Consider the following 21,314-nt stretch of genomic DNA (forward strand, 5'->3'; position numbering starts at 1 on the left):
CTTGACGAGCACTCAGATCCACCCTGAAATGGAAATGAGTGTAAAGAGGCAGGATCCACAACAATGGGCTGGCAGGGGGGGGGTGAATATTTACATGCATGAATTGTTTTTATTTAGGAAGTAAACTACTCATCAACCTCATGTGGAACTGCAGCATCACCTGGGAGAGGAGCACCCGCAGCACAGAAAGACCACATTAGAATAAGTAACCACGGACACAGGCCGTCCTCCAAACAATGTGACACCTGGGGGACATCGTTGGCTCTGCAAACTGTCCTGCAGAGGTTCAGGAGTGAGGAGATGGCTCTCTGGCATGACATGTTTTCTTATTAGATATTTTAAAAGGTCATACTTAAAGGGATAGTAGCATTTTTTAAAAGTGGGGTTGTATGATCTACAAATAGCCCCCTAAGTACTTTAATTGCAGTAGAAGACTCTCTGCACTCCTCCCGTTAGCAACGCCAGCCCATAGCCCTGCAAAAATGGAAAAGCCCTGGAAAAAATTATGTTATAGCGAACAATGGAACTGTGTATATTTTTTCAGGTAAAACCTCTTTTAGGCCATGAAAATAGGCCGTTTCTTTGGGTCTGTTCACAACACTGTATGTTGTAAATCTCTGGGCAGAGCTATGGGCTGGCGTTGCTAACGGGAGGAGTGCAGAGAGTCTTCTACTGCAATTAAAGTACTTAGGGGGCTATTTGTAGATCATACAACCCCACTTTTAAAAAAAAATGCTACTATCCCTTTAAAGAGTTAGCTTTGACTCCCAAGGTGCATTTCTATATGTCATCATCTTCAACATTTCAGTGAACAGTGGAACAGATGGGATACAGGGATGTAACTGTGGTTTTGCAGGTATTTAAATTTAAAAAAAGTAATAAGCTACAATGAGCAGTGTTAGAGTCCAGGACTTCCTGTTTCACACACTGATGATTTTTCTGACCCATAGAAAAAAAGGAGCAGGTACCAGTCACAGCTCTGACCTGACAGAAAACTGAAAAGGGGAGTAAAGTGGATTCCAGATGAGCCAGGACCATGCAGCAGAATGAGCTTCTTTACTGAAGCAACAGCAGCTCAACCTTAAAGGGATAGTTCAACATTTTTGGCAAATTGGCCCACTGCCATGATCGCTGCGAGCTGCTCAGAGCTACGCTACGGAGGCTAGTGGGATTTCTTGGTTTCCCTCATCAAACTCATCAAATACACAATCCAACAACTCCACAACGCTCTGGTGGACAAGTTGTGAGCTGCACATTCACCACGCTATGAGATAATAACACAACGTTACCAGACAGAGTTGTTTTAGAGGGAAATTCATGCAAAACTGCTGATGCGTGTTGCCTTCAGGGACAGTTTTTCATCAAGCAGTCTCTGTATTTCCCTCTAAAACAACTCTGTATCATAATGTTCCGTTACCTGAGAGTTTTGGAGTTGTTGGATTGTGTATTTGATGAGTTTGAAACCAAGAAATCCCATGAGCCTCCGTAGCGTAGCTCTGAGCAGCTCCGCCGTTCTAAAAATAGCTTGCACCGACAAATAAAGGTAACGAACCTACTGCTATGACTATAGCGATAATGACAATGGGCCGATTGGACAAAATGTTGAACTACCCCTTTAAGAGTACTGTAGCATTCAAAATGACACATTCCAAGAGATGAAATTATTCAAACTCAGGGCCACAACGCAACCAAAGAGTGTCATCAAATGATCTCATTATCATCATCATTAGCTGTTGGGTTGCTATGGCAACTCAATGCGACAACAAGGTTACTGTCAGCGAGTACAGTTGAGCGCAGAGCCGCCATGTGAGTCGGAGCCAGAGAGGACAGTTAGATCCTGTGTGCTGCTATTGTCCATACTGCTCCACTGCTCCATGTGGGAACATATGGAGAAGCCTCTGGACAATGGTGCTCTTGTCATGCTGGCCTCAACAAAGGGGCCAAGACAGGCTCAGACAGGAGGTCCACAGCCATGCTGGGGTGTGTGTGTGTGTGTGTGTGTGTGTGTGTGTGTGTGTGTGTGTGTGTGTGAGAGAGAGAGAGAGAGTGAGAGAACTGAGTGTTTGTGTATGAGCTGGTTTTGAGATGGAGTGTAGGAGTCTACAGTACACTGCAAAAACTCCAAATCTTTCCAAGAATATTTGTCTTATTTCTTGTCAAAATGTCTAATTTCTAGTCAAAACTGATCTCTTTTCACTTAAAATAAGACTCATCACCTAAAAATAAAAAAACTTGTTTTTAGATCATTTTCACTCGTTTCAAACTAATTTTCACTTGCAATAAGTAGAAAAATGAAAGCAAGTTTTTTGCACTTGTAATAAGAAAGAAAAATTTGCTCCACTATCAGATTATTTTAAGTGAAAATATGCTTGAAAGGAGGAAAAAGTGTCTAAAAACAAGCTGCTTTTTAATGTGATGAGTCTTATTTTAAGTATAATGAGATTTGTTTTGACTAGAAATGACATTTTGACTAAAAATAAGACAAATATTCTTGTTAAGATATTTGATTTTTATTTTTTTTTTGCAGTGTATATTGCATAGTAATAATCTATGTATTTATTTCTTTTATAAACACATTTTGGGGGAACTTTGAGACACAAAATGAATTTCCCTAAGGAAAGTCATTCCTATGTTTTACATACGTAGCTTCATGTAAGTGCTGTATTTATTCTCAGTCATGATCCATGCTCCATAAACCCATTTCTATCCAAACCTCACTTTGTTGAGGTGTAACCGTATTTTGTGTTTCTTTCGCCTCTACTGACAGACTCGCTTTCCTCCCATATTTCATATTTTCCTCTGTTGACAACACATTGCAAACTGTAAAACACACCAACCAACCACTCGGCCCCTCCCTGGTCTCCACCCGAACCCTTTCTAACTGACACGGGCCAGTGACGTGACCCAGCCAAAGTTGAAGTGAACCACCGCCATGATAAGACCATTTTATTCATATTATTTATCATTTGCAGTGGTGCTAAATCGTATCTCTGATGTCAGTCACTGACTATCTAATCAAACATCAGAAATAATAATGAAATATTTTCCTCTATGACCTCATGAGGTGATTTATGAAGGTTAGGATCAGTGTGGAAACAGTTAAAAGTCTTGTTTAGATGCAGTGTGGCACAAGTAAGTTTAAGAAAATATTAAATTCTGTCGAGTTTAAAATTGTTTGGAATTTACATGAATAAGAAAATAAATGAAAGACAGAAAACATACTCACAAAGCTTAAACAATTCAAATGAACTGATATATTACTTACAAAACTATTGTACAATACACAGTGTCCAGTATCACACACTGCAAAAGCTCAAAATCTTAGGGGAAAGTGGGGTAAAGTGAGACACTTTTTACATTTGCTCCCTAAGCAAGCTAAAATTATTTATCAGTAAAATGTACACATTTCCCATTAATTCAGGATGTTTCCTAGCATTGGAAATTATCAGAATGTATTTAGAACGAAGGGCAGTGAAAATATGATTGTTTTTAAAAAAAGTGGTCTCGTGTCTCACTTTACCCCAGCTCAGGGGTAAACTGAGACAAACTAGAAAAATCGATGGGGTAAACTGATCCACTTACTTTTTCCACTCTGAAACTACCATGACAACACATGTTGTAACAGTTAGAATCCTGACAGCTATCTTGACAACCACACTTTCCAGAACTAATGTCGGACTAGTAACAGAATCATGGGGATTGGTCAATTAAGCACTTTTGTTTTCTCAACACAAAGTGACTCAAGACCAAAATCAAATACAACACAAAATGTTTTAATTAACATTCAAATGACAGATAGAACCTATTAGATAGGGTCAGGTTGTAGGCCCCGACAATCGTGACCATTTTGATCAAAAGTCCTCTTGTGTGTGGGGGGAGCCAACAAAGTGGAATGTGACTAAAATTTAGTTAATAACCAATAAATAAGCGAGCTGACTGAAGAGCACATAGCATAACAAAGCAGTGTGGCTACAGATCATTGATCACGCAAGATTTCTGGCTTCGGGGGCGAGATTCTAGTGTAAATCTCTGTGTGTGGTGTGTTCACAGGGTCTCACTCATGGATTTATTATAATACATCCATGGTCTCACTTTACCCCGCAGCATTTGTCTCACTTTACCCCAACACCCCCATTTTAGAAAAAACGACCTCTCTTAGAAATTCAGCCTAATTTTCAGCCAGCATCTTCACATGGTTTTATGTGTTGGTAGTTCATCATCATGTATCATATAAGTTTTTCTACCTGAATCAATTTGCTTTGGCACAACAGTTGATTAAGTTGACACCAAGAAAATTTACTTTTACATGCAAAAATTATATTTTTGTGAAAAAAACATGCTTTCCACAGCATCATGAGGCCCTCTCCTTCATGACCATGGGGAAATGGAAGGGGCTTGAAAACATAATGGTCATATGACCAAAAATGTGTTCCATTTTCTAGATACAGGGGGTGTCTCACATTACCCGGTGTCTCACATTACCCCACTCTCCCCTACCAAGAATATTTGTCTTATTTCTAGTCAAAACAAATCTCATTATACTTAAAATAAGACTCATCACATTAAAAAGCAGCTTGTTTTTAGACACGTTTTACTTCTTTCGAGCATATTTTCACTTTTAAAAAAATCTGATAGCGGGGCAAGTTTTTCTTTTCTTATTACAAGCACAAAAAACTTGCTTTCACTGGCAGATTTTTCTACTTATTTCAAGTGAAAATTTGTTTGAAACAAGTGAAAATGATCTAAAAACAAGTAAATCTTTAGGTGATGAGTCTTGTTTTAACAAATATTCTTGGAAAGATTTAGAGTTTTTGCAGTGCAGTAACACTGTCTGTCAACATTTGGTGAACTACAGAAAAGAACATCTTTTGTGATTAGTGGGGAGTAAATGTGGTCTGTTGTGGCTTATTAGTCTAACCACTATAATGTCACTTTACATACTGATCTTTGCAACCACAGAAAAACACAAGTAAAACCTATGGCACACATACAAACAACACATCCCACAGACAGTTGTGCGGGTTATGTAAGAACAGATTCAGTTACTGTGTCGCTCAGGAGGCGAGAGCACAACAACACAGAGAGACTGATGACAAGATAACACAATCTATCTGATCCATCATGAAAAATACCAGAAAATATCTGTTTGTTCTGTCTTTCATGAATTAGTTTGTAAGTGTAGGAAAGAAAGAAAGAAAGAAAGAAAGAAAGAAAGAAAGAAAGAAAGAAAGAAAGAAAGAAAGAAAGAAAGAAAGAAAGAAAGAGCAGTGGAGAAAAACCTAACGAAAGCCAGTCGGTTACTAAACCAACCGACCACGGGAAGGAAACCACACAGGATTACAGTTATTTAACGCTAGCAACACACACACACACACACACACACACACACACACACACACACACAGCGAGGCGTGATAAGACCCGCTGTGTGTTCTACAGTTTGTTTCACAGCCTCTTTACAGTCAAATGCCACTCACTCACTTGTGATGGGCAGTTTGACATGGAACAGTTTAGCTAAGGCAGCATTAGCATTAGCATTAGCAGCTACTTAACCTACCACTTTCAAAGAAAGCTTATGAGGTCAACATCAACAAACTCAGACTAATGTTGACTCTAGCTTCATTTTCTATCCCTCCTTTCCTTCTACTGCACTTTTACAAACCAACCAGGACAGTCTGCTCAGAGGACAAATTACAAGATTTTCTAAATACAACAGTGACTGACACTCTTGGTAAGGCTGGTAACTAAACAGCAGCTTATGCTAATGTTGGGTACATAGCAATATCAAAACATACAAATAGCTCCTTTAAAGTGAATGATTGACTGCCACAAGCCCCTGGATATTTGAACAGGCTCAGTGCTGAGTTTAATGAGAGATTGTTTTAGAAAAGACTGTGGATGTTAAGTGTGACCTGAAGGCCAGAATAGACACACACACTCACACTTTAAAGGGATAGTGGCATTTTTTTTAAGTGGGGTTGTAGGCCTATGATCTACAAATAGCCCTTAAGTAGGCTACTTTAATTGCAGTAGAAGACTCTCTGCACTCCTCCCGTTAGCAACGCCAGCCCATAGCCCTGCCCAGAGATTTACAACATACAGTGTTGTGAATGGACCCAAAGAAACGGCCTATTTTCGCGGCCTAAAAGACGTTTTACCTGAAACTTTCACTTAAAAATAAATGCTACTATCCCTTTAACATTACATCTGACAGAGACACAAACACTAACACTTTATTGTCACTATCACTGACATTTGTAAAAACACAGGTTTGGGCTGAGCAACCACTGACCGACATGTCAGGACTTGTTCTCATCTCTTAAATGTGGGACCATGAATATTTACATAATCTGAGACTGAGTGATATTTAAAGGTAAAGGTTTTAGGTTGTAGGTAACAACTTCACTTAATTGTTCCAAAATGGCTCCTAAATCATAGGGATAATGATACTTTACACCGGTAGGCTACAAAGCTGAGTCTTTATTTGAACCAATGACATCATTTTTGCCCCCAGGGCATCTCTGACTCAGAGAAAGGCTGGAGATCTAAAGCCAGGAACACACCGCCACGACGCTTCCCGACGCGTCCCGACGCCGACGGCTTTGGCCGACGAGTCTGCCGCCTCTCGTCGGGAGAAAGGAAAAAGTGAAACACACTGCCCCGACTGCCGACCAGAGCGACTGAGTGGCGAGGACTCCCCCATAGAAATACAGACCAATACAGACCAGGGGCAGCTCTGCTCACTGTTCATTCAAACAAACTAATGCCACTGCCACAGTTAATTTCATCAATGAGACCAACATTTATCAGTTTTTAGCAGCTTACTGCTTACTGCTCGGTTGCCGCGAATTGGCGATAGCCGATGCTAATTTCTGTTAGCCCGTCTATGGTGTTTTACATTACACGTTAGCATTAAGCTAGCGGGCTTTATATGCTTAGTTGTGAGCTGTGTGTGTTTTGAACGTTGTTTCAAACTATGTGGGTTTTATTGAACATCTTTGATGTCCTAAATATATATATATTGTCGCTTAATATATTGCTTTACTCCTCTTTTTATTTTGTATACCATTTTTACTGTAGCACAGGCTAGGACACCGTTTGTTTACTGTGGTCACTTCCGTCCCTCCCACACACCGCGCTGATTCGCTTAGGGCACCGCCAATCAGAATCGCCATAGCTAGCACACAGCCATCAGAGTACCCGACGAGTCTACTCTCCAGACGGCCGACGAGTCCCGACTGAGCATGTTCAATCGGCCCCGACGAGATCCGACAAGACCCGAGGCTCCCCGACGGAGAGGAACACACCAAACAGACGAGCTGCCGACGCCGTCCGACGAGGCCAGACGCCCGACGGTCGGCTCGGTGTGTCCCTGGCTTAAAACCGAACTCACAGAAGTGTGTGGGCTACACCCTCATCCAATGGCCAGTCTAACACATTCACCCTCCATGTAGCCGGGGCATTTTGGACTTTCCATAGACATGAGTTTAAACTCTTGGGGGGAAATGGGTGTGAACAACCAACACAGACATAAACTGAGTCACGTCATAGTTGGGTTTGTGATTTCTTTTTGTCTCATATAGACAGAAAACCAGTCAGGTTTCAGACAACCGTCACATCTGAACTTAGGTTGAAAAAGGTTTGAGCTCCTTCAAGCCACAATAAATGAGAAGAAAAGTCAATAGTGATGAGATGTTGAGCAGAAGAGAATCTCACAGCACCAAGATGAGTCCAACAGCATATTTCTCTTATTTGCACTGCAAAAACTCAAAATCTTTCCAAGAATATTTGTCTTATTTCTTGTCAAAATGTCTCATTTCCAGTCAAAACTAATCTCTTTCCACTTAAAATAAGACTCATAACCTAAAAAGTTTCTTGTTTTTAGATCATTTCCATTTGTTTCAAACAAATTTTCACGTGAAATAAATAGAAAAATCTGCCAGTGAAAGCAAGTTTTTTTTGTGCTGGTAATAAGAAAGAAAAACTTGCTCCACTGTCAGATTTTTCTACTTATTTCAAGTAAAAATAGGCTTGAATTAAGTAAAAAGTGTCTTAAAACAAGTTACTTTATGTACAACTATGTATGTATATGTATAAATATACTTATTTTAGGTAGCCTATAATGAGATTTGTTTTGACTAGAAATAAGACAAATATTCTTGGTAAGATTTTGAGTTTTTGCAGTGTAAAAGTATACTTTGTAGGTCATTTGAAGTTTACAAAAGTACACTTTCAAGTATACAACAAGTACACTCATCTATATACTACTAGTGTACTAAGTATTAGGGGTGGGTGCAATTCATCGATGTGGCGATGCATCGCGATGCGTCACGTGACCATTTGGCATCGTTTAATTAACGCCGATGCTTTGCCGCAAGACCGGAACAAAAAACACATAACCAGGGACCTTAGAAACTTACACTTCATACTACAGCTTTAGTATACTTTTTACTTCTTTCTGCTACAAAGTACTAATACGTAGTATATCTTAAGACATACTTTGTGGCAGAGAGATGTAAAAAAAAAAAAAAAAAAAGCATAGTATTAAAGTATAAGTGTAAGTCTAAGTATGAATGTACTTAGTTAGACTATTCTTCTCAGTATAAACCAAGTATACTTTATACTTTATTTTATATACTTAAGAAAAGTATATAAAATATAGTTTATAAAAAGTACACTTCCAAGTATACTGGCTCAGTTTTAGTATACAATGAGTATACTTGTAGCAGGGCCGTTGTATAAGGGAGAAAGGTGATGATAATTCTAGGGGCCCAGCGCCCAGTAGGGCCCACAAAAAACACAGTAGTCAAAATGTCTCAAATTTTAGTCAAAACTAATCTCTTCCCACTTAAAATAAGACTCATCACCTAAAAATTAACTTGTATTTAGACAGTTTTCACTTGTTTCAAACTAATTTTCACTTGAAATAAGTAGAAAAATCTGCCAGTGAAAGCAAGTTTTTTGTGCTTGTAATAAGAAAGAAAAATTTGACTCACTATCAGATTTTTCTACTTATTTAAAGTGGAAATATGCTTGAAAAAAGTAAAAAGTGTCTTTAAAAAAAAGCTACTTTTTAATGTGATGAGTCTTATTTTTAGCATTAGATTTGTTTTTACTAGAAATGACATTTTAAAGGACAATTCCAGGCGAATTCAACTCAGGGGTGTATTTTCATATCATTTTAGGTCTAAAAGGATGACTCTGAAGATTTTCAGTTTAATTGCTCCTGTTTTGCGGTAGTTGCGTCTGTCCGCGCATCGCCACGGCAGCAATGAATGGGAGTGGATGTAAGTTCCGCTGTTTAGGCTGTTTCCAGCCCTCAAAGCCGCAATTTTTTTCCACAGACAGCATCAGATGGCTACTCAAACATGCACCGAGAAGTTTATTTACTTCAAGCAAGCCGACATGTTTGTAAAACTAGATCTAATTCAAAGTCTCCCGGAGTCTCGCGCGAGACCGAAGTTGCAGTGCTGGTGTGTTCAGGTGCAGTGGGAGCTACCGCTTGTGTCATAAACACAGGAATATCAACTCTTTACTTGCTTGAAGTGTACATTTTTTTCCACAGACAGCGTCAGATGGCTACTCAAAGATGCGCCGAGAAGTTTTTTTTACTTGAAGCAAGTAAAGAGTTGATATTCCTGTGTTTATGACACAAACGGTAGCTTTTCCCACTGCACCTGAACACACCGAGCACGGCAACTGGGTCTCGCGCGAGACTCCGGGAGACTTTGAATTAGATCTAGTTTTACAAACATGTCGGCTTGCTTGAAGTAAATAAACTTCTCGGTGCATGTTTGAGTAGCCATCTGATGCTGTCTGTGGAAAAAAATTGCGGCTTTGAGGGATGTAAACAGCCTAAACAGCGGAACTTACATCCACTCCCATTCATTGCTGCCGTGGCGATGCGGGGACAGACGCAACTACCGCAAAACAGGAGCGATTAAACTGAAAATCTTCAGATTCATTCTTTTAGACCTAATATTATATGAAAATACACCCCTGAGTTGAATTCGCCTGGAATTGTCCTTTAACTACAAATAAGACAAATATTCTTGGTAAGATTTTGAGTTTTTGCAGTGTAATACTCATATGTAATGCTGCACAAGGGCGTCAGTTTACTTTGAAAAGTGGTGGGGACAATGACCATACGCCCCCCCCCGCACCGCACCTGACACCGTTTCCCAGACCGTCATAGACTACCGTTCTCAATACCGGCTCTGGCTCCAAGTTTGAGCAAATAAATGAATAAACGACCAGGTCCGACCAGTTTTTTAAGCCTGGACCCTGGACCCGATGCGACTGGACTCACGAGCATTTTTTTTTTTTTTTTTTTAATTCTCCGCTGGACCGCAGCAAAAAAAAAAAAAAAGAAGAAGAAGCCCGTAGTTGTGTTTAGACTAGACGTGACAGGTGGAGCATGACAAGCTGGTGATCAGCTGTGGTCATTGAATTGTTAGACTACACTAGGTACAGTAGGTCATTTCAATTTGCGCATCTGTGTTTTTTCCTTTTTATTTTTTTATAACATCTATGCGCATCGAGAGTGAGTGAGAAACAGAGAAACAGCGGGTGCACCAGATGATTGCCAACCGGCAAAAACTGAAACGAGACTGTTATAGAGAGGAAAAACACAGAATATAGGCTACAATATATGTTCAAAAAGACTTTGTCCCGTCGTCACGACGTGAGGAAGGATCGGATGATGGCTCAGGTTTAGTGATGAGGAACTGTCACTGTCAGCAGCTGCTCCAAACAGACACGTTACAAACTTTATTTTGAAGGGACAGATTAGATGTTGATTTTGTTAACAGTGACTTTGCACCCAAACATTAAGCATATATCGGGTGCTGTCTCATCCGGTACAATCGACCCCGCGTGGAGGCTCGCGCGCTGCAGCGCTCCAGCTCGGCGTCTGTTCTATTTTTCACGCGAGCCGTGAGCGCCGTTGTCAAGTTGGATAGACGGATCGTACCAAACAGGAAGTCGGGCACAGAAAAGGCGAGAGAATCCGGTCAATTTTCAAATAAAATGATGATTACCGGTAATGAAGTTGTTGCTTGTCCGTCTATAAATATTTGTCAGTTGCGTCTGCACACGAGACACGCATACACATCCATACATACAGAGCTAGAGACAGACCTGTGTGTGTGGAAAACCGAGTACAGACGAGTGGAGTCGATGTTTTACCAGCGCGGAGAGAGAGAAGCAGCTCCCTGTGTAACCAGCCAAGCGGCTGCGAGGACGCGCGCAGCGCGCCGCTCTGGGCTGTGAGAACTCTTTAATCGAAGTTACATTGTTGCGAGTTCGCTCTGGCAGAAGCTCTGCGCCGTGCACACTGTTTCGGCTGCCTATTTTGTCATAGTTTATCAACGTTTTTTCGTCATTCTTCGTTAGGATAATGTTAAGTTAATTTAGTGGTGGGGACAAAACTGTTCTTGACAAAAAGTGGTGGGGACTAGTGTTGTCACGATAACAACATTTTGGTACCGGTATCGGTACCAAAATGTTTTTCGATACTTTTCGATACTTTTCGGTACTTTTCCAAATAAAAAGAGAACACAAAAAATGTCATTATTGACTTTATTTTAATAGAAAATCTTAGAACTATAACATATGCATCAGTACTGAACTCTTCCTAAATTAAATCATGGTCTGTTTAAAAATGATTATCAACTGCGTTATTTGAGGTCTGAAAACACTGCATCTTTTTTTGTTATTTTGACCAGTTGTAATTTTTGGGAGAAATTGTTCTCAGTAGTTTATAGAATGAAACACAAGCGTTCATTTTACACAAACACACACCTATTGTTTCCCATATGCAGCGCCACAGAATCAAGACCAAGCCCCCCCCTAGCAACGGCCCTGACTTGTAGTACACTTTAATAAACTACTTTTTGCTAAGGCTGTGATGGTGTTTTCCTGCTGATGATGTTACTCAGTATAAAGTTAGGACTCCACATGACCAAACTTTATTTTGATGAATATACATTGGACAACAGTTCTCAGTTAAAGGAATATTGGAACTTGTCTCCCCAGTTTTTTTCAAGCACACATGTTGTAGGCTATATGATGACTGAACATGAAGCTAACTGCTGTGAGGTAGAAGTGCCATCTCGCCTGTTCACTCACACAGTGAGGGGACGGCCTGTTAAAAAAAAGAAGAATGCTTCTTTAAGGATTTGGTAATGAATGGGTTGAAAAGTAGCTTCATTCAGCTCCCTCCTCCTTTCTCTGTGCCCACCCTGCCCCCTAGCACACCGTTACAATGCAGGACCCCTCCCTTATTCCCCAAATACACACACACACACTCACACACACTCACACACACACACACACACACACACACACACACACACACACACACACACACACACACACACACACACACACACACACACACACACACACACAGGCGGGGGGTTGGTGGGTGGGTTTCCCCCAACTATTTAAACAGATTCCAGCAGATGGTCCAGAAATGTTCCCCCTGGAGTCACGCTGATCTTTCACCCAACGGAGCTGGCTACTTCTTGTCCTCTCTCCCAACTCCCGGAGCAGCTTCTCTTTCTCCGACCACCTAAAACCAACCATCAGAGGGATTCTACAGGCCTCTGAACTTCTTCACTGCTGTCTCAGCGTCCCAAACACAACTCTTCACTCTCCTTGGACCCAGGACCTTTCTTTTTTCCCCTCTCCAGTCTTCTCTCTGCTGTGGGATCAGACGTCCAGCTCTGCATTCTGCACGGACGGGAGAGTGAACCATGCCCTCCAACTTCCTAACACCTTTTCTGGAACTGGATGAGGAGTTCTGCAAGGTGTGTTTTTAAATGTTTACAGATTTGCAAACATGCCTCTGGGATACTGAGAAGCTAGAGCATTCAGTGTTTCAGTTACAGCGTTCTTTGCAAATTCATTCAAGGAGATATTCATAATTGCAGTGAGATCGTCTTTGCTGTAGCTTTTGGTTTAAGGCTCAAACAATAAGTTAGCAGTGGAGTTTTTGTCAAGAGTGGAACTGTGGCACAGTTTCTGTTTTCATTGTCTTTTGTTAAGTACAAAAACTTTACAAACAGCTGCAACCTCTTACCTCAGGAGCGAACTTGCAGTCTCCCATCGAGTGCAATCTATTTCGTTCCTTTCTCAACTTACACTTTATTTATTAGTGTGCGTGCATGTGTGTGCACAAGTGTCTGTGTGAAGCTATACTGATGTAGCCTGTGTTTCTCCTCTTACGCACTTCAAATGAACACTGCAAAAACTCAAAATCTTACCAAGAATATTTGTCTTATTTCTAGTCAAAACAAATCTCATTCGACTTAAAATAAGACTCAACACATTAAAAAGTAGCTTGTTTTTAGATGCTTTTTACTTCTTTCAAGCATATTTTTACTTGAAATAAGTAGAAAAAAGTTATTCTTTCTTATTACAAGCACAAAAAAACTTGCTTTCACTGGCAGATTTCTGCTTATTTCAAGTGGAAATTAGTTTGAAACAAGTGATAATTATCTAAAAACAAGTAAATTTTTAGGTGATGAGTCATTTTAAGTGGGAAGAGATTAGACTAGAAATTAGACATTTTGACAAGAAATATGACAAATATTCTTGGAAAGATTTTGAGTTTTTGCAGTGCATTGTTCAAACTTCCAAATCCATGTTTCTGCTCCTGTCCTGTTTTAAATGTAGAAATCTCCTCTTGATTGATCATGGGGTGCTTGATGAATGCAGTGAGCTCACATCTCCATTCTCCTTTTGTGTGACAGAATTTCCGTGGCCTGGAGACAACAGATGGCTCGTCTGCCTGCTCCCAGCAGCACCGGCAGCAGCAGCAGCAGCAGCAGCAGGCTCAGAGAGTCCTGGGCTTCCAGCGCCGCCATTCCCTCTGCCCCGTCACCCTCCCCAATTCCAAGTTCAACAGCAGCGGCAGCAGCAGCAGCAGCAGCGGCAGCTGTGAGGTGACAGAGTCGGCCTGCTGGGGACTGAACGTGGCCTCCAACCAGCAGTGGAGCCGGGAGCTTCCCCGCTCCTCGCTCAGCCACATCCCCTTCCACGTGGACCGCTCGGTCAGCATGATCGAGGGCAACAACGGCGGCAACAAAATGGCTAATGTGTCCCCAACTGTCCTGCTCCCTCCGCCGGGCCTGTGCCTCAGCAACACCTCACTGTCCTCCGCTATTTCCCCCTCTTCCTCCGCCTCCTCCAGAACCCCCGCCCTTGCCCTTGCCCCTGCTCTTGCCCTTGCCCCCTCGCCTCACATCTCCACCAGATACAAGACGGAACTCTGCCGCACCTACGAGGAAAGCGGCACCTGCAAGTACGGCGCCAAGTGCCAGTTCGCCCACGGTATGGACGAGATGCGAGGCCTGAGCCGGCACCCCAAGTACAAGACCGAGCCCTGCCGCACCTTCCACACCATCGGCTTCTGCCCGTACGGCGCCCGCTGCCACTTCATCCACAACGCCGACGAGCTGGCCGGACCTCCGCAGAAGCCGAGCGCGAGGCCTCCTCTGCTGCGCCACAGCCTCAGCTTCGCGGGCTTCTCCTCGCCACAGGCCTTCCAAACAGTGGAGTCGTCGCAGCCGTCCTCCCTCCTCTTCGCCCGAGCCTCCTCCGTCTCCCCATCTCCGTCCTCCTCCACGGGGAGCCCGGAGCTCCTCTCCCCTCTCTTCCCCGAGCCCGGAGCGCTGAAGCACTGCCACTACCCCTTCTCCAGCAGCATCCCCGACCTGGCGGGCGACGGCGGCGATTCAGCCCTGCGCTTCTACGCCGTGACCGATTCCATCAGCAGCACCAAGTGCCCCACCGCAAATTTCACCTCCAAAAAGCCGAACCTGCCTTACCAGATCCCACAGCAGCTGCCTGTCTCCCTGAGCGGCCTCCCCGGCCTGCAGCGCTGCTCCTCGGCCGACTCCCTCTCCGAGGAGGGCTACACCTCCTCCTGCTCCCTCAGCTCCTCGTCCAGCGGCACCGAGTCGCCCAGCTTCGAGGGCAGGCGGCTGCCCATCTTCAGCCGCCTGTCTGTTTCAGACGAGTAGGGCAGGCAGTAGGTTTTACTATTGGGCTGAATTTGTCAGGAATTGACTAGACGGTCTGTTTGTTTTAACTCTGTGTGACCAGGACAATGAATAAAAATACAAGTCACAAAGAGTTGGAACATGAGGTGTCCAGTTCCTCCTGAATGCAGCCGGGTAAACGTACCTAACTTTGTGCATATTGCATTTCTCATCCAAGCAGCTGTAGCGCTGCTCAGTGTTCGTCCAGTTTTAGCTGACTTTTTGTTCGTGGTTTGATTGTTATTTTTTCAAGCTTGTTTTTTTTTATACCACTGTTACTGCTGTATACTGTTATATACCCAATTGTAAAGGGTACTTCATGTAGCTCAGCATTTGTCCTGGTGCTGTGTTGGAGTTCTGTGTGAGAACTTCCTGTACCCTGATGTAAGAAGGATTTAAAGATAAGTGCTGTATGACTGCTGCGCCGTTTCCTCTGCCACAGATCTCATTCTACAAACAGTTGCAGCACTTGTGTGGTACTTAGGGCTCAGCAGCTGGATGGAGCCCATGAGTGCAAGGATTCCAAACTGAGGCTGTGACTGGCTGGTGAATGGGTCAGTTGTTTGGCTGGGGGGCCTCTTGATTGTAGTTGTCAGCTATTTGAACTTCCTGGCAGAGATTCAGCTCCACTGCCTTAGCTGTGACAAATAGCACACATGTAGACAACCCACTGACTCTCTAGTTACCAAAGTTGATCTTACGTAGTAGTTCCCCTAACCTGCTAGTACTGTTAGCCTAGCCTTTAGCCATGACAGCTAATATACAGTGTTGTTATTGTTGCCTAACACTTTTTTCAGACTTATTTATCACATTTTGTATGATTTACTGTTTCTGATTGTGTTTATGTATTTTTTTTATTATTATGACGCCGGAGAAATTATGCTTTACTTATGCATTCATGTTGTCCATCTGCTTGGTTTACACCATTCAGTAGCTTTAAGAAGGCTCGATGAACTTTCTATATGTATGTACAGTGTATGTTGCCTTATTGGCTAATAGACCTGGCAGAACTCAAGACTCCCTGAGGTCTCAGACCAGGAAACAGCTGGACAGAGGTTTCTGTCCTCTGTCCTTCTGTCCTTTTCCATTTGTTAACTACAGCCATTCATATAGAAAGCAGAGCGGCGGTGAAGGAATGGCTTCACCGGCCTCAGCAGAGTGTTTAATGACCATCAGTTTTGGAGCAGCAGACCTACAACCAGTGTCAGCATTTCATCCCACGTGTGCGACTAATCTGAGTGTCCTTCAGGACTCCTGCAGTGCTGCATTGTGTTCTTTGTATGCGAAGCTCCTACTTGTTTTAAAAAAAATCCAGTGTGCTCTATTCTTCTCCTATGGTGTCAACGCACAAGGTGAAAAGGTGACCTTTGTTTGTGGTTGATTTTAGCTATCAGGGTTGCCCGGGTGACGGTGCACGCTAAGCTAGCAGGGGAAATCAAACGAGTTCAAATGAAATCAGGCAAATGTTTGTTTTCGTGGTGAAATCAAGTCAACTTGCCCTGACGAGTCCAGAAGACGTGTGTTGTTGTCACAGCTCGTCGTTAGCTCGACTCAACGGCGAGACGTTTTTGTAACTTTTGTTAACTTAAAGTCTTATTTATTTTGTTTATCAAAGCAAAACCTATATTGTGTTGTTTCAAATTGTGTTTTTTTTGTTTTGTTTTACATAATTTAAATGCATTTATTGTTACATTCCATGGGTTATGTTGATATCCTAGCTCTTTATCTTAATATATTTGTTCATCTTTATTTCAAAATAAAAGTTTTTGAGAAATAAGTTCCCTGGCCGTGGATCTCATTACACTTTTGTATCAGTTATGTAGAGACACACATAAAGTCTGATGTTGTAACATTTCTGATTTGAACTTTTACTTTGGGTCAAAACCTGAATTCAACATGATGAAAATAGAACTTAAATATAGATGTACAAAATCATGAACAGTGAATTGTTTAAGTCTGATACTGAACTTCTTAAATTTTAACTCCGTGTATATGAAGGAACTGAACTGTCACTCTTAAACTCCAACCCTAATAGCTCAGTGAGAATAGCTGTTAAAGGCAACTGAATGTTCTGCAGAGCAAAATGTCTTTATATTTCATACTGACAAAAATATCTTGTATACAAGGGGACTGAAAAGCAACAGAGGTTTAGGTAAAGTTTTATTCCTGTCATTACTCATGGATTCTACACTCTTAGAAATAAAAGTGCTATGTAGAACCACATAAGGTTATTTGGCTTGTCCTCATAGGAGAACCCTTTTTGGCTCCTGCTAGAACCTTTTATAAAGGTTGGAATCTGGAACCTTTAGAGTTACCAAGAACCACCGAAAAGCCCTTTCTTCAGGATATGGTTTTTAAAGGGTTCTCTGGATCAAAATGGTTCTTACTGGAACCCTTAGTTTTTTTACCCTTTAACCATTAGTTTTTTTTGTTTTTGTTTTTTATTTTTTCATGTTATTTTGTGTTTTCTTACATTAAACTGTAATATAAGGTGGAGGCTTAAAAATAAGCCCATTGTGGCTTTTTGCCTCTCCCTGCACTGTCCTATTGTTACCTATCATGTTTTATGTTGTATTCTTTTAACTTTTTGCAAAAATAAAACATTCAAAAAAAATTCAAATACCAAGAACCCTTGAAAAACCCTTTCTTCAAGAAAGGGGTTTTCAGAAGCAAATGCTTCCAGGTAGAACCTCAGAACCTGTAGAAGAACCCTTATTTCTAAGAGTGTAGTCTGGTTTAGATTGTTACTGCAATGACTGATGTAGATCTGCTTTGTTTTCCCAATTATGGCTACAACTCCACTTTTAATTAGGATGACAGAACTGAAGGAATAACACACAGAGTCACAGGGGACACATTTAGTGAAGTCTTCCCAGGATTTCACAGGAGCCCTCCCAGAGTTTTCTCTTGAAATGCTACCACTCTGGTTGGGCCTTTACAATCATCTATGTCGCACTGACATACAAAAAGAACAAAGATGAACTCTCCCTCTTGCTTGCGTCGAGGGAATCTCCCAGCCCTCCCCTCTCCCTGTGTGTGTTTATGTGTATGTTGTGTGAATTTTGTTGCAGCTCGTCTGAACAGACCAATTTAGAGTGAGTGACACTGAGGAGAATGTTTGGGCAACAGATGCTCAAACAAAGACTTCCCCGTACACAATGGCTCACAGAGATACTTGTGACTGATTTCCATCTATTCACACAAAGTGGAGCAGAAGTTGAGGTCCTCCCCCTCCATGTGTGTGTGTGTGTGTGTGTGTGTTGGCATTCAGCCTTGGGTGCAGGCTGAGGATTTCCCTCCAGTGAATGAATATCAGTGAAGCAGGAGACTCCCACAACCCCCAATGGCTATTTACCATTCAACACCCATGGTGCTCTGTGTGTGTGTGTGTGTGTGTGTGTGTGTATCTGTAAGACCTTAAAAAGCCAAGGGCCATCCCTGTGCAGCCCCTCGACCCCTCCTTCCCTCCCCTCCTCCTCCTCCTCATCATGCAGGCCCTTTGTATTTTACTGCTTTCCCTTTTCAGTCTAACATCTGTATGCTAATGCAGCTCAATGGGAATGGACTGGAATCAGCCTGGGAGAGAGGGGGGAGGGGCTGCCTCCCTGTGTGTGTGTATGGGTGAATAAAGTGATTTGGGAGAATTCAACAGCAGGAAGGGGTCTGCGCAGGGCTAACAGAGAGGGGAGTGAAAAAGAAGAATTAATGGTTAACGCGTATCTCAGAGGGGAATGGACGGGGTTAGGGCAAAGTCTGGATAAATGGCTCTGCATGTGTCTCTCTGACACAAATGTCTTTAAATACTCTACCAATAAGACAGCAGAGTTGCTGAAGTTAAAGTTGGCCCTGCCTTACACTCAGCCAGTCGTGGTTCTAAGGTGTTAAAGGGATAGTTCAACATTTTGGCAAATTGGCCCATTGCCATAGTTATAGGTTTGTTACCTTTAATTGTCGGTGCAAGCTATTTTTAGAACGGCGGAGCAGAGCCGTGAGCTGCTCAGAGCTACGCTACGGAGGCTCATGGGATTTCTTGGTTTCCCTCATCAAACTCATCAAATACACAATCCAACAACTCCACAACGCTCTCTAGCATAGCTCTGAGCAGCTCACGGCTCTGCTCCGCCGTTCTAAAAATAGCTTGCACCGACAATTAAAGATAACAAACCTACTGCTATGACCATAGGGATTATGGCAATGGGCCAATTTGCCAAAATGTTGAACTATCCCTTTAACTCAACTGTTCTGTGTCCTGAGCTGTAATTCAAAGCAGAGCATGAGCACAGTGTCCTCAACTTCAATGAGAGAGGATGTCAGTGTTTGATCCCAGACAATTACAAGACTTCCACTCAGAGTGGCAGACCAACACACCAACAAGCCATCTACATCCCAACAATTCTATATCATATAGTATACACACACACACACACACACACCCTCTACACAGGTCAGAGGAGCAGCCGCAGTAACAGGCTCATCTCCCTGACCTGCACAACATGGATTCAGGAAATCCTTCATTCCTGCTGCCATCAAAATGCACAATGCCTTTTGTTTGGGTATACACCTTTACTTTTATATCATTTCTATCATATCATTGTTACGTAAGCTGCCGGACGATCTGAATTTCCCTCCTAGGGATAAAGGCGAGACACTACAGGCAAAAACACAGTTTTTTCATGCACTGATCAATTTTGAGATTTTTTATTATTTATCTATTTTTCTTCCTGAACATGTATTCTTTCTGAAAAGTCAAAAGAAATGGTAGAAAATCCACATTAAGGTGGTTATTTTACTGCATTTTGTCCTCTGTCATCAGTAGATTTCTCCTAAATTCACCAAAAGTTATCAGCTACTGTGACATTGTGCTGTTGTTATCTGACCCAGCTCATGTCAGGTATTATTGTAAAGCTCTCTCCCCTGAACAATAATGTAGGCTCCAAAAATTGTTGTATCTGTATCTATCCAATCGTAAAAGTACGGTTTACATGAACAACCTATGTCATTTTACAGTCCAAGTCTTTAACCCGTTGCCATTCCGACGGCCCGCCGGCGGGCCCCCGGGGGGGTTTTAAACAGGGAGGTGTCATAGAGGATGTCACCAGTCACTTGAAATAGTCATGCCACATATCGTTGGAAAGCTAGAACTCTTGTGATTAAGGATATGCCGACCATTCCTAAATATAATCATCACAGCAACACTCGAATCAGACTATAAACATGCTAACAAAGTTCGTAAAAAGCCGATATAACTCACGATTTGTGTCAGGGCAGGCTCAGGATCACAGGGTTTCCCCACAAACTTGGTGTCGTTACATTCAGAAAAGTCCAGTAAATCCAATCCAGTAAAGTATTTAGTCCAAAACACACGGTTGTACCGGTAGATAGCCTCATCCCGCTGCTGCATCTTATGAAATTACGCATTGTATATCCAGTAAATCCGTTTATTTCTCCTCATAAATCCGGCGTTTACATGAAAACAATGTTTATTTCACTTTACAAAATGGCGCTGCCCTCTGACCTTTCGATTGACTCGACCAATCACAAGCTCCCTGTCCCCGGCTGCCGCCTGCAATAGCGAATGAGTGGCTGTGTCTGTATGAGGAACATCCCCTCCGACAGCGCTGAATGGCTTCAGCCAATAGAAATCGATCCCGATGGAAACTGTAGCATTGAATAGCCAATGAGATTACGAAACGAACGATGTGCTGCATTCACTGTCCCTGGGAAAAGGCAGCACTGCCATCTTCATGCGTAACTTTGCAAAAGCTGCACTTTGGCGCATGTATTGTTTCTCAATGGCAACTTTAGGAAAACGCCTAGATATACACTTAGAAAAACATGTGTAAAATACTCATTTTTAGCAGGATTGTTATCAAATTTGAACTGGGGCCAGGTAAGGCTTCATGCTGTAGTCCCATTGTGTTTTCCAGCTAAAATTATCAGCTACACTCATCTTCAGGCATCTGATTGCAACAAAAAAATTCAGGCGAGAATAAAAACATTCTAATTCAGTGTGTTCCAACTTAGATTACTCAATGATAATAGCACTTATAGTGATTATTTCAGTTTGGGGAAAAACTTCAGAGTGATACCTTTCAAAAGAGACCAAGCCCATCCATATTCTCCAAACAGTTCAAGAACAGCATTCAATTTACTTTGGGTACGCCTTGGATAGGCGAATATTACAGAATTTATAGGAGTGGCAATTAAAGGCCGTTTTCTCAAAATAAGGTTTCCTCAGACTCTGAGCTAGAAATCTCCACTTCAGCA

The 21,314-nt window shown here is 42.2% G+C and overlaps 1 protein-coding gene across 1 annotated transcript; it reads left to right on the plus strand.

Moving 5' to 3' along the window:
* Window positions 1–12,518: 12,518 nt before the first annotated feature.
* Window positions 12,519–16,828, plus strand: LOC146975329 (mRNA decay activator protein ZFP36L1). The gene is made up of 2 exons (XM_085794741.1): window positions 12,519–12,812; window positions 13,758–16,828. Exons 1-2 carry the CDS (start codon window positions 12,759–12,761, stop codon window positions 15,027–15,029), a joined length of 1,326 nt encoding a protein of 441 aa, XP_085650867.1. The 5' UTR covers window positions 12,519–12,758; the 3' UTR covers window positions 15,030–16,828.
* Window positions 16,829–21,314: the final 4,486 nt, after the last annotated feature.

Source organism: Trachurus japonicus, chromosome 13 (genome assembly GCF_045865225.1).
Source record: "Trachurus japonicus isolate A0001 chromosome 13, Traja_1.0".
Classification (NCBI taxonomy): domain Eukaryota; kingdom Metazoa; phylum Chordata; class Actinopteri; order Carangiformes; family Carangidae; genus Trachurus; species Trachurus japonicus.

What these genes read in the sequence shown, in the direction of transcription:
- LOC146975329 (XM_085794741.1), top strand. Translation starts at nt 12,759, where the DNA reads ATGCCCTCCAACTTCCTAACACCTTTTCTGGAACTGGATGAGGAGTTC. An exon ending in TGGATGAGGAGTTCTGCAAG is followed by an intron (nt 12,813 to 13,757) that starts GTGTGTTTTTAA and finishes TTTGTGTGACAG; the next exon opens with AATTTCCGTGGCCTGGAGAC.